Source organism: Haliotis rubra, unplaced genomic scaffold (assembly GCF_003918875.1).
Source record: "Haliotis rubra isolate DU_JTF1 unplaced genomic scaffold, ASM391887v1 Scf320, whole genome shotgun sequence".
NCBI classification, from domain to species: Eukaryota; Metazoa; Mollusca; class Gastropoda; order Lepetellida; family Haliotidae; genus Haliotis; species Haliotis rubra.
In genome coordinates, this window is record NW_025766992.1 from 84,364 (window position 1) to 97,290 (window position 12,927).

Genomic DNA, 12,927 nt, shown 5'->3' on the forward strand with positions numbered 1-12,927 from the left:
ACAATAACCCATATGGTAAATTACGTTAATAATACGAAGACTCGCCACGATTTGTCAGAGTTTGAAGGTTCTTTTCGAAATAGGCGTGCGTGTGCGTGCGTTAGAGATTGATAGTTTTCTGTTAATTTCAGTTATGCAACATGGCTCTGAACGAAGGACCGTTTCTTTCTTATTTTCAGGAAATATATTAGCTACATTTTAACAATAATGACGCAAAATATGTTTTCAGTACTCCACGGAACAAATTCATTTTTAAGTGAGTGAGTGATTTTGTTTTACGCCGCTCTCAGCAATATTCCAGCTATATGGCGGCGGTCTGTAAAAAATCGGATCTGGACCAGACAATCCAGTGATCAACAGCTTGAGCATCGATCTACGCAATTGGGAGCCGATGACATGTGTCAACCAAGTCAGCGCACCTGACCACCCGATCCCGTTAGTCGCCTCTCGACAAGCATGGGTTACTGAAGATCAATTCTAACTTGGATTTTCACGGGTGTCGTGTTTTAGGAACACAACTTTCATTAGTACATTAGTACATTTCTACATAGAAAATACAGATACACCTGGTTAATTATTGTCCTCGCTGTGCGGAGTTAGTGATCCGTTAACTGTTAGTTCGAATCCCTTCTGAACACAATGTGATCCCTGTTTTGTCGACAACCACCAGGTGTCAAGGGTCACAGGAGTGTCACTTACCTCACAAATCTTTCCCTTTCCGCTCCGATCGAGTTTCTTATTTTTACCAGGTGAACCGAAGAGGATGTCGTCCCACTTCACGCGCCAGTTCATCTCGGCCAACTCGGCCTCCAGCTTTATATGTCTGTGAGAGGAGATCATCACTACCATAATAATGTTTATAATCATCATCATTATCACCATAAGCGCCCTCGACTTCGTCCAAGTATTATTGACATAATAATTCATCATCACTATTATCATCCATGTTTAGTCACAGAGATCAAGTCTAAGGTTTCATCATACTTCAGCCATATCGTCGCAAGCATCCATGTTTACTGTCGTCGTCATCATAATCATCATCATCATCATCATCGCCAACACCACCAACAACATCACTCGTCTATTCTTGTGTTAAGGAATGGACACAGGTTACGTACTCACAAGCTCTGATATTAATTGGAAAAGAAAAGGGCGAGATATACTCTTTTGCATCTTATTTCTCTGTAAATGTACATGTAAATGATGATACTGTTCAACCATCGCCCACTGTCCAAGCATTAAGACATCACAGTATGAGCGACACAAGGTTACATCCGGGCCTCCGACCAGAATGCTCTGGTAGGCGTTCACAGAACGAAATTACGTAGCGTTAACCTAAACTGCCGGCAAATGTAGTATACCCGTGATAACAGGTTTGCTAAAAATATCAGAAACGTCATTGAAAGGAATTGCTGAAACACACAGAGACCAAACATCGGTGTACGGTCCTTCACTAAACTCGTGAACCAAACCGTAACAGTGATACAAGCTCAGGGGTTCGAATCATTGTTTAGAGAATAATTTGTAAAAATAGCTCAATGAATCAATAATTTGTTTTAAGTTCTGCCGCCACGCTATTACATACAGTACTATAAATGTGTAGTGGTAGAATTTTCTAAAATATTATTTCTTCACCGATTTCCTTCAAATGTGAAATATGTACTCATGCCAATAATGGTTGTCATCCCCTCCCACCCCAACCCCACACACACCTCACACCCCACCTACACACCCTCTCCATTAAAAAATTGAAGGGGGTGACAACCATTATTGGCATGAGTATATGTTAATCATAACATATAAAAACAAAATATGATTGCAAAAGTCTGAGTTTTATATTTAAACATAATTGTCCAAACAGTGATTCGAACCCCTGTGGATACGTATCAAATATGTCACCATCGAAGAACTACGAGTTGTTGGTGTCAAGTGTAGCCTTCATCAAACCTGGATGTATCTTGCCCGGTGATTGTACACGAAGTCACCCACCTGTATATGAAGAATGTCGCCACCAGGACAATGAGCAGCACGGAGCCGAGCACAATGATCACAATGCCGTACTCAGGGAAGGGTTCTGTAAACGTAATGGCAGTGAGTGAGTTTCACGAGAGTGAATGTGGTTTTACGCCACTTAACCACGTAGATGTTACGGCGGTGAAATACATGACGAAATAATTTAGTGAGTGCGTGATTGTTGTTTGACGCAGAGGATATCTGTTATACCAAGAGTGAGAAGGTTACTGAGTAAACGTGACTTTACGCTTTCAGCAATACTGCAGCAATATCACTGCGGGGGACACCACAAGGATATCCAACCGCCCGTTACACATCGGGTCCATCTGATCCACTATCGACCCGTGAAGATCCGGGTTAGAATTGATCTTCGGAGACCTTGCTTGTCGTAAGAGGCGACTAACGGGATCGGGTGGTCAGACTAACGGGGTCGTATCCCAATATATGTGCGCAGATCGATGCTCATGCTGTTGATCACTGGATTGTTTGGTCCAGACTCGATTATTTACAGACCGCCGCCATTTTAGCTGGACTATTGCTGAGTGCGGCGTTAAACAACCAGCAAGATCTTTTATTGAAAGAAGATTATAAAAACAAATATTTGATCTGAAACCCAGTCTTTCAACCATCTGTCAATGCTGCATAGCCCGCTCTGAAAATATAGTCCGGTAAAATGTATTTTGGAAATATCAACAATTTGTTGCTTTTGCTATTGTTTTCTTTGTTATGTTTTTTGTGTTGCTTTTGTTTGTTTTGTTTTTAAAGAAACTGTTCACAGACATGTAAGTTGTGATTGGGCCTGCATGTTCTATAAAGCCAACACCTATTTTGTTCGACATTGTTGACAGAAATAGCAGAGAGATTGAGATTCGAAACTTGCGCTGCATGTGCACGAAATTTACACTCAGTCGCGCGAGTCCATTGCATAAGAGGGGGTAACGACTCACATGGGACTTCGTATGTTTGTCTATGTGTTCATATTGACACGTTTTTAATTTAAAATCACCAAATGAATAATTTTGTTAGTTTTTAAGAGGTATAAATCTCTTTCGCCGGTTAAACTCAAGAGATGTGATCCACTCACTCTCCCCGCCCCCCAAATTCTCGACCCCCCGAGAAATAATTCAAAACAGTGCCTCCAGAGTTCTACCTTACCCCGTGTAAACAAAGTACCGGTTTCCTGGACCTTCTAACGCATTTGGCAAGGGACTCAGTCGTTTCCTTCCTCGAGCATTAAAAAATATTTGTCTTCTTTTCAGATAAAATCAGGTATTTCCAGTGTAATTTTTCTAGGAAGTGCGCACAAATAAATAACGCCCAATTAATGCCTTGCTCTTTCTCTGCAGACACAAAATCAATATTTTTCAGACTGACGAGTGGAAGCCGACTGTTTCCATATTGCACAATAAACATGTCACCTGTAAAAATGTATTCCCTTAGTGAAAGGGGTTGGTTTACGCCCAGACATTCTAGACACCACAGCCTGTGAAAACTGCAACAGGCAAACTGGTGCCTGATATAAGCAAACTGGTGCCTGATATAAGCAATGGTCCACAAAGGTTCAACGACACACAATTATCGATACCTTATGTCGTAACTACACTATTCATAACGTTGATACGTCGCGCCTCGGGGTAGGAGGTGGGCTTGAGGGTTGGTATTTGTAACAGTGTGGCTCAATACGTTGTATACATACACATGTTACACGCGTGCGTCACTCGTTGCACCCACGTGTGACACGGAACTCACGCGCTGCTCACCCATTCCACATGTCACATGCATATTACACGCGTTCTCGGGGCGGTGGGGTAGCCTAGTGGTTTAAGATTTCGCTCGTCACGCCGTGGATCCGGGTTCGATTTTCCAGATGGGTACAATGTGTGAAGCCCAAATATGGTGTCCCCCGCCGTGATATTGCTGCACTATTGCTAAAAGTGGCGTAAAACTAAACTCACTCAACGAGTGTAAAGGGAATGAAGTTTTAGGATGTAATGTACACTGGAATCACTATGTTACATATTCATGACGTACCACCAAGCCACAATGTCAAATGCATTAAAGATGTAAATATTCATGATATATACTGGCCACATAAAGAAACTGTGCACACAGAAAATATAAAGATAGGCAGACAGCGTATTTATACATATATAAATGTTTGAACATAACAAGTATTGGAGACAATCAAACGCTCATGCAGGTGCCAGGCTACGTGACGTCATTGATGGTGGCCTATGGACTTGCAATGTGTTACTGCACGTGCAGCCCGTGCAGATGCACAAAACATGGGAAACTCAGAAATTGCTGTCACTGTCGAAAGCCTGTTCTATGGTCATTAAAACGTTCACAAATTAACATGAGAAGTCACATGCACATCATGCCAAGATTAACATCTGCTCAACGTCATGAATCCATTGGAATGGTTCGAGCAGGCATGAGCCAACAACAGGTGGCAGCACATTTCCAATGCCATCGTAACACGATATCTGCATTGGTCAGGCGTTATGGAAACAGTAATGACGTCGCCGACCACCCACGTCCTGGGCGTCCCCGAGTAACGACGCCAAGACAGGACACATGGATTCGGGTGACTCATCTCAGACACAGGTTCCAGTCGGCAGTGACCACGTCCCAAACCATTCCCCAGGCCTTCAATGCTCATTTGGTAGCCTCTATGCGTCGTCGAGGCACTGCCGCGCATGATGGTCATACCCGTTATTGACTTTGTGACTTCGACGTGTGACCCCCTATTCAATTTTGAACTTCTGACGTCATCGCTACGGATATTGTTCATGTTCTTTTCACATGTTGTTGTGGCCCGATACTTCAGCTTATAAAGTGTCTACATCATTTCGTTCTTTGCTGTGTTGTATTCCAATTCTGAAAGACTTTTCTGTGTGCACAGTTTCTTTATGTGGCTAGTATATGATGTTGTTTGCTTGTTTGTTATTTAACGCCGCAACATTCCATTCCAAATAATCGAGATTGGACAAGACAATCCAGTGATCAACATCATAAGCATCGATCTACTCAATTGGGATACATTGACATGGCCACCCTATCACGTTAGCCGTCTCTGAGGATAAGCTTGGGTTGCGGAGGACAACGTCTAACACATATCGTCACGGGTCTATCCTGATCTAGGTATATCGTTTTAGTTAGCACTTCCAACATCAAAAGATAGGAAAAGAACATAATTTCATACGTTTTGAAACAAACCTCCCCCGCCCCAAACATAGCCAGCAGCCCAACGCCGAAAGGTTAATGTGAAAATCCTGACATCGTTCAGGAAATTCTATATTACAAATCTTATCAAGTTTGACACATTGCCCACGTTTTAACGACCAGTGTTTCTGCAGGATGCTGTTCATTTTCAAATTTATCATCTTGCAGAAAATGCGCAATACGAAGCAACGTGGAAATTGTTACGGTGGAGCAGAGGTTAAGCATACCCCCACGGGCTGCTCACTCACTCACCTTGACAGACAATTAGCACTTAAGCACTGGGAGAGTACTCCGATCGACCTACGTCAGAGGAGAAGTAAGTGTACTGCAGTGTTGTGTTTTGTTTAAGTTTTGTTTTAAATTTAGTTACAGCATACAACGTCAGTGTCTGCCAAGGCAGCGACCACCCGTATACTAACTTGGATCCATGTTAAATGATACGTCTTCAGTCATTGCTGGGGTTTCAGAAAATACTATTACCTTTCATTTATTCGACGTCTAGCAGTGGGAAACATGAGAAAGTTCCCAGAACATCGTAAAGGGGAACTAACATGGGGAGCATTTGTCTATAATGAAGAGGTAGTATAAACAAAACACCTAAATTACGACAGGTCATTACTACACTCAAATGATGGGAATACGATGCATTTGTTATCTTTGTCAACCAACGACTGGGTTAAACAATTTGAGGGGAGTAAGTTATCTCTACATACCTTCTGGCGGACATTTTGCGCCATCAAATCCACATTTAGGCACGTCTGGCGGGGGAGAAGTTCTTCCTCCCGCCCAGTGGATCTCCTTCCCAGGTACCGGTTCGTAGCGTTTCCTGTTCCCGAAGTAGTTTGCAACAACCTGTATTAGGACAAAATAAGTATTTGAACTACAGACAAAACTCGGCAGGACCAGTACCCTAGCCCCAGTATCCTAAATATATGCTGCCGACCTGTGACCAGAAATGAGTGAATGAGAATATTCCAGCAATATCACGGCGAAGACACCATATTGTACCCATGTGGGGAATCGAGCCCGGGTCTTCAGCGTGACGAGCGAACGCTTTAACCACTAGCCTACCCCCACCGCCTCTGTGGCCGGTGTATGACACCACGATAAACAGAACCACACGCCCGAGTGATAACACGACCATTATAACGTAAGAGTTTGTACGCCCCAGTCTAGTTAAGTTATATCACTGATGTATGGACAGTAGCTGCAGAGGAAATATAATATATAGTGGATAGAATGGACAGGACAATTCTAAGTTCGAGTCTGTTCACCTCTGAACCTCTACAATATGTCGTATGCTAACGATCGTGTCAGCCTCAAGGTTGTGGACCTACCTCAAACTTGCCGCTCTCGGGGTTCATGTCCAGTAGTGAGTAGTCGGCGTTCCGGTCGCCGTTGGCGTCGATGCTGACCGTACCAGTAATGCCTGCAAATAACAGTTGGAAAACACATGCTTATCTTGAGGTGAGTGAGGTGTACGCCGCATTCAGAAATACTCCAGCAATATCAAGAGAACAGAGGCTACACCATTGATACCAAAAAGAAACCGGGTCTTCAACGTTACACCACAGACAACGGATACAATTGATGGCACTACTGCTTATACAGTTATTTAATCATATGCTTGTTTAGATTTTACAGCGTGGGGTATTGATAAAATGTGTGATGTCAATCCACATGAGTAGGCAAGAACATGGTAAAGTACCCCATGGTGTGACGAGCGAACACTTCAGCCACAAGACTACCCCACTGCCCGTTAAGTATACACATCTCCCACGTTTATACGCTATACGCTTTGTATCGTTGAAATCGCATTCGTATTTTCGCTCGAATAAGGAGCGTGAGAACTGGGTTTAACGCCGCTTTTGGCAAAATTTTAGCAAACAGAAACGACATTCACACATTGCACCCAAGTGGAGAATCGAATCCGGATATTCCCCGTGACCAGCGAACACCTTAATCACGAGACTATCCTATCACCGTTTTGCTTGAACGCATTTTAATACTTATAAAGTCTGTGAAAATATGAATAATGGAGATAAGTCTTCGCTGAGACCCTGTTCAACATCACCCTTCCCACTTAATATGTTGAGATCTACACCCATATAGGTAAACTATAACTATGGCATTTTATGAACACAAAACTCAGGATACGCAGATTCTGACTTGTGAAGCACCTGTGTGAAGACTTTCCTGCTGTGTAAAGTACTGCTAACATGACTTGTGAGGCACCTGTGTGAAGACTTTCCTACTGTGTAAAGTACTGCTAACATGACTTGTGAGGCACCTGTGTGAAGACTTTCCTACTGTGTAGAAGTACTGCTAACATGACTTGTGAGGCACCTGTGTGAAGACTTTCCTGCTGTGTAAAGTACTGCTAACATGACTTGTGAGGCACCTGTGTGAAGACTTTCCTGCTGTGTAAAGTACTGCTAACATGACTTGTGAGGCACCTGTGTGAAGACTTTCCTGCTGTGTAAAGTACTGCTAACATGACTTGTGAGGGCACCTGTGTGAAGACTTTCCTGCTGTGTGTAAAGTACTGCTAACATGACTTGTGAGGCACCTGTGTGAAGACTTTCCTGCTGTGTAAAGTACTGCTAACATGACTTGTGAGGCACCTGTGTGAAGACTTTCCTGCTGTGTAAAGTACTGCTAACATGACTTGTGAGGCACCTGTGTGAAGACTTTCCTGCTGTGTAAAGTACTGCTAACATGACTTGTGAGGCACCTGTGTGAAGACTTTCCTGCTGTGTAAAGTACTGCTAACATGACTTGTGAGGCACCTGTGTGAAGACTTTCCTGCTGTGTAAAGTACTGCTAACATGACTTGTGAGGCACCTGTGTGAAGACTTTCCTGCTGTGTAAAGTACTGCTAACATGACTTGTGAGGCACCTGTGTGAAGACTTTCCTGCTGTGTAAAGTACTGCTAACATGACTTGTGAGGCACCTGTGTGAAGACTTTCCTGCTGTGTAAAGTACTGCTAACATGACTTGTGAGGCACCTGTGTGAAGACTTTCCTGCTGTGTAAAGTACTGCTAACATGACTTGTGAGGCACCTGTGTGAAGACTTTCCTGCTGTGTAAAGTACTGCTAACATGACTTGTGAGGCACCTGTGTGAAGACTTTCCTGCTGTGTAAAGTACTGCTAACATGACTTGTGAGGCACCTGTGTGAAGACTTTCCTGCTGTGTAAAGTACTGCTAACATGACTTGTGAGGCACCTGTGTGAAGACTTTCCTGCTGTGTAAAGTACTGCATTATGCTGTCTGTTATTAACCCTGATATCTAACATGACTTGTGAGGCACCTGTGTGAAGACTTTCCTGCTGTGTAAAAGTACTGCACTATGTTGTCTGTTATTATCCCTGATATCTAACATGACTTGTGAGGCACCTGTGTGAAGACTTTCCTGCTGTGTAAAGTACTGCACTATGTTGTCTGTTATTATCCCTGATATCTAACATGACTTGTGAGGCACCTGTGTGAAGACTTTCCTGCTGTGTAAAGTACTGCACTATGTTGTCTGTTATTAACCCTGATATCTAACATGACTTGTGAGGCACCTGTGTGAAGACTTTCCTGCTGTGTAAAGTACTGCAGTATGTTGTCTGTTATTATCCCTGATATCTAACATGACTTGTGAAGAGGCACCTGTGTGAAGACTTTCCTGCTGTGTAAAGTACTGCACTATGTTGTCTGTTATTATCCCTGATATCTAACATGACTTGTGAGGCACCTGTGTGAAGACTTTCCTGCTTTGTAAAGTACTGCACTATGTTGTCTGTTATTATCCCTGATATCTAACATGACTTGTGAGGCACCTGTGTGAAGATTTTCCTGCTGTGTAAAGTACTGCAGTATGTTGTCTGTTATTATCCCTGATATCTAACAGCCTTATGATGAAATAAGTTTTCTGTCGCTCATTTGTCTAAATATGGAATGAACACCCACATGAACACATTTACGTAAATGCAACTTAAGCAAATTGTTAGATTTTTTTAGAACGTTTTTGAAAACGAGCTCAAGGCTAGAAGTGGAATTCACCTTCAAAAGTCCGGTTCCACATTCGCCTGGTTATATTGGCACCGTCCGATATTTTGCCTCCCGCTTGAATAGTCTCGTTGAGGGCCAAGGCATATAGGATGACGGCATCGTGGAAGGCGCCCACGAAACTGTTAACCTGAAGCAGCAACCAGAAATTGTAAACAGAATATCGATACGCCCGATCAACAAAACAAAATCATTACAGTGTACATGTTTTGGCATACATGTGTTTGTATCACAAGCACATATATTTTAACCCCATGATAATTCAAAGACATGTCTATGCAAAATACAACATACCACTGTTCATTTGATATCATGTTAACAAAAGTGATGTGAACTAACAGGGTGTTCCTAAATGGTTTTCGAGTAGTACAGTGTACAAATGTTGAACGTGAGAGGGTGAATGTAAAGTTACGCCTAATGTTTGGTAAGTTGTCTCATTGCATAACGAAAGTGTCTTGAGTTGTGCATTGGATATATTCTGGAGGTCTCCAGTGAGAGCGTCAGCATAAAAGAATTGTCTCTTGATGTCGGGACTGATATTTTGAGGAAAGTCCCAAGCCGTCGGTGGTACCATGACATGCAATGAATTAAACCAAATGAGCCCCATGACTCGATCCCAACAATCGTCTCGTGCGACAAATACAGGTTGCTGGGATACCTGTCCTATCCTGGACTAATCCACTGGCTAGATAAAGGCACTAATTTAGGATGTGTGACGAGCTCGTTCTTTCATACATCACTTGATTCAAAGTGACTCTCATATAGATTTATCATGATACAGGATATGCTCAACATCAAATTAATATCATTCATAAAACACGCCATTGATTCGCTTCTGTAAACATACATACTTTACAATGATCTTGTATGCACTTACCTCTTCCTCCCCGTACGTGAAATCCGGGTACATGACTTGGGCTCTTCTTTTAACCTCCTCCGAGAACTTTCTGTATGCAGGACTTGTTGGTTTCCGGAGAGTCACCGTCATCAAGGCCTCGTATGCCTTTCGTGCCTTTTCGTTTCTTTCCGGTGTGTCATCCTCTCGATACCAGGAAGCCTCGCTTTCATTTTTGCTGTATATGCATTAATGTACATAGTATGGTTGAGACAACATATTGGAGTTTTAATACTATATAAGTATAATAAATGAGCACTTTATACATTTTCAAGTAGTTGTACAGTGCAAATATTCACAAAAAGCTTTGTATATACTGATTGGTATTCCATCTTTCAGCCATGCGAGAATCCAAGTTTGTTGGCGTCGATTTCTAATTTTTGTCGAACGCACCGGGCAGCAAATATAAAATCGGCGTTAAAACTGATTCACCTACACAACATGTGAAATTCAAACATCACAGTTTGTTTGGTACCACTCATATCGCGTGTTGAGGATTTTTTCTCATTATTGTATTCCCACTTTAACACAGAAATGTATTTTAGAATACATGTTTGCATAAATTATCCAGCTGGGTGTTTATGATGAAAGTCATTTATTCGCAACTTTTCATCCATGATTGTGACTGGTCGTATTTCCTGAATTGTGTACTTTGGTGGAGCTTTCAGTCAGTATTTATCACGCTGGAAACATTGAATAATTGCTTACATTTGGATAGTTGTTTTGATTATCCAAGAAACAAAGCTTGCTTACCTGGAGAATAGGTCGATGTTAAAGAAGACATATTCCCCGTTGTCAAAGTTGAGGTCGTGGGCGTGGATCATGATGTCTCTCACGGAGTCGGGGGAAGCACAGAGGACCACGACTGGAAGAGAAGGGAGATAACTCTCAGGTAACATGAAAAAGGTCGTGTAAATCCCCGTAAACGAATTAAGTATACAGGCGAAATATCTGATCATGCAATGTTATTTAAAGATCACACGTCATGTGTTGTCTAACGCCGCGCTCAGCAATAAGCAATATTCCAGCTATATCACGACGGGGAACCACAGGCCCTCGTGTATTTGCGAGGATTATAAAAAAATTAAATGTAAAAATTGAGATGACCTCCGACTCGAAATGTCATTATCTATTGTGCTGTGACGCATTTCGAATCAAAGCTCATCTCAATTTATTTTTTAAAATCTTTAATCCTCGCAAAGACACGAGGGCCTGGGCGGAGAACTCCATGGGCTTCACACTTCCATGTTGTACCATGTGGGGAATCGAACCCGGTCCTTCGGCGTGACGAGCGAACGTTTTAACCACTAGGCTACCCATCGCCCTAGTTCATCGTCAACCAGCTGGTATATGTACTCAGACTCAATGACCCCGGACTGTCCCCTATTTCTACCGTATCTATTGGACTATACAATCAACACGACTCCAGCAGACCTGGGACTTACATGTACTGTTTCATTGGACTTAGTGAGTATACGTGTAGTTACAGGTTTGGCAATCTCGGACCATGTCGTGTCCATGTATCTGTCAGTAGCTACAACTCGCGGAATTAAACCGGCTGAAACGCGTCACTTATTATTGGTTGGCACACTTCCAGGAATTGTCTTCCCTAACACGCTTTGAAAAAAATATTTTCCCCCAGGATATGAAAAAGTCTACCACCTCATATACTAGGTGTTCCTAAATATACGGCTCAACGGGTGATAGGATTACTGTGCTTGTTTACACTCTCACGTACGTTGGTGTAAACGATTGATATGAGTGTTTATTTTGTTAATCAGGATGTGAAGCTGAACATGCATCAAGTCCAATTGCATCCTATTTTCAGACCGCCTCCATGGTGTAGTGGTTAGAGCGTCCGACCGGAGAGCGGAAGGCCGCGGGTTCGATCCCCGGGTGAGTCATACCAAAAGACGATAAACTATGGTATTTGTTGGTCCCTGCCTGGCGCTCGGCATTAATGGGTACAACACAACACAATCGACTCGGAGCTAGTACAATGTGTCTGAGTGGGGTATTAATGCTTAAATGCGGCATGGTATCTCAGTGAGCTAGCACTATAAACCAGCTTTAGTCTGGGCTAGTACAAGCAGCCACACATACACGCGCATGCACGTCGTCACATGAGCGAAATATTCCTAAGTACAATGCTAAACCCCATTTCACCTCCTCACACCTCACAACTTGTCAGACGGACACCCAGCCTGGACAGTCACACTATGTCCGTCAAATGTTGAGACGTATATATAATGAAATGTATGGCTTTCCACTATGTTGCGAACAAGAGGAGCTGATGGATCAGGGCGTCTTACTAGTATTCTTTCGCAATATATGCATATATATCGCACAACATTTTCTCTGTTTGTGTGGGGTTTTAACTGCCTTCATCTTTAACTGCCGCGTTAATATTAAAGCTGTTTTCGAAGGGCAGACATATTGTAAAATACTTTATAAATATCATCATCAGCCTTATTTCACACACATTACACGCCTGTGTGCTTTGTATGATGTTGAGTGATCAATTAAGCGCATCAGACATTTCCCGATGAGTCATCCCTTTGATCATCGGGTCCCTGCGGCATACTCCGAGCTGCTGAAGCAGCTACTGATAGCTCTCGTTGATATACCTGATGCTATTCCCCGCTTCCCTACACTAAAACACCCCCAACAGCCACCCGAACCCCTTCACCAACGTGAATGTAACATAATATACTGAACAACATTAGAAACGCACCAC

At 42.7% G+C, this 12,927-nt stretch overlaps 1 protein-coding gene across 1 annotated transcript in view; it reads right to left on the reverse strand.

Moving 5' to 3' along the window:
• The window catches only part of LOC124283764 (atrial natriuretic peptide receptor 1-like), a 111,230-nt gene that overhangs the window by 49,986 nt on the left and 48,317 nt on the right, over window positions 1-12,927 (reverse strand). Inside the window, exons 2-8 of the mRNA XM_046719782.1 lie at window positions 10,944-11,055; window positions 10,173-10,368; window positions 9,290-9,425; window positions 6,576-6,667; window positions 5,952-6,090; window positions 1,990-2,074; window positions 700-823 (exon numbers count right to left, since the gene is read on the reverse strand). Of these exons, the coding sequence (XP_046575738.1) occupies window positions 700-823; window positions 1,990-2,074; window positions 5,952-6,090; window positions 6,576-6,667; window positions 9,290-9,425; window positions 10,173-10,368; window positions 10,944-11,055 (884 nt within the window). The remainder of the gene's footprint in view (window positions 1-699; window positions 824-1,989; window positions 2,075-5,951; window positions 6,091-6,575; window positions 6,668-9,289; window positions 9,426-10,172; window positions 10,369-10,943; window positions 11,056-12,927) is intronic.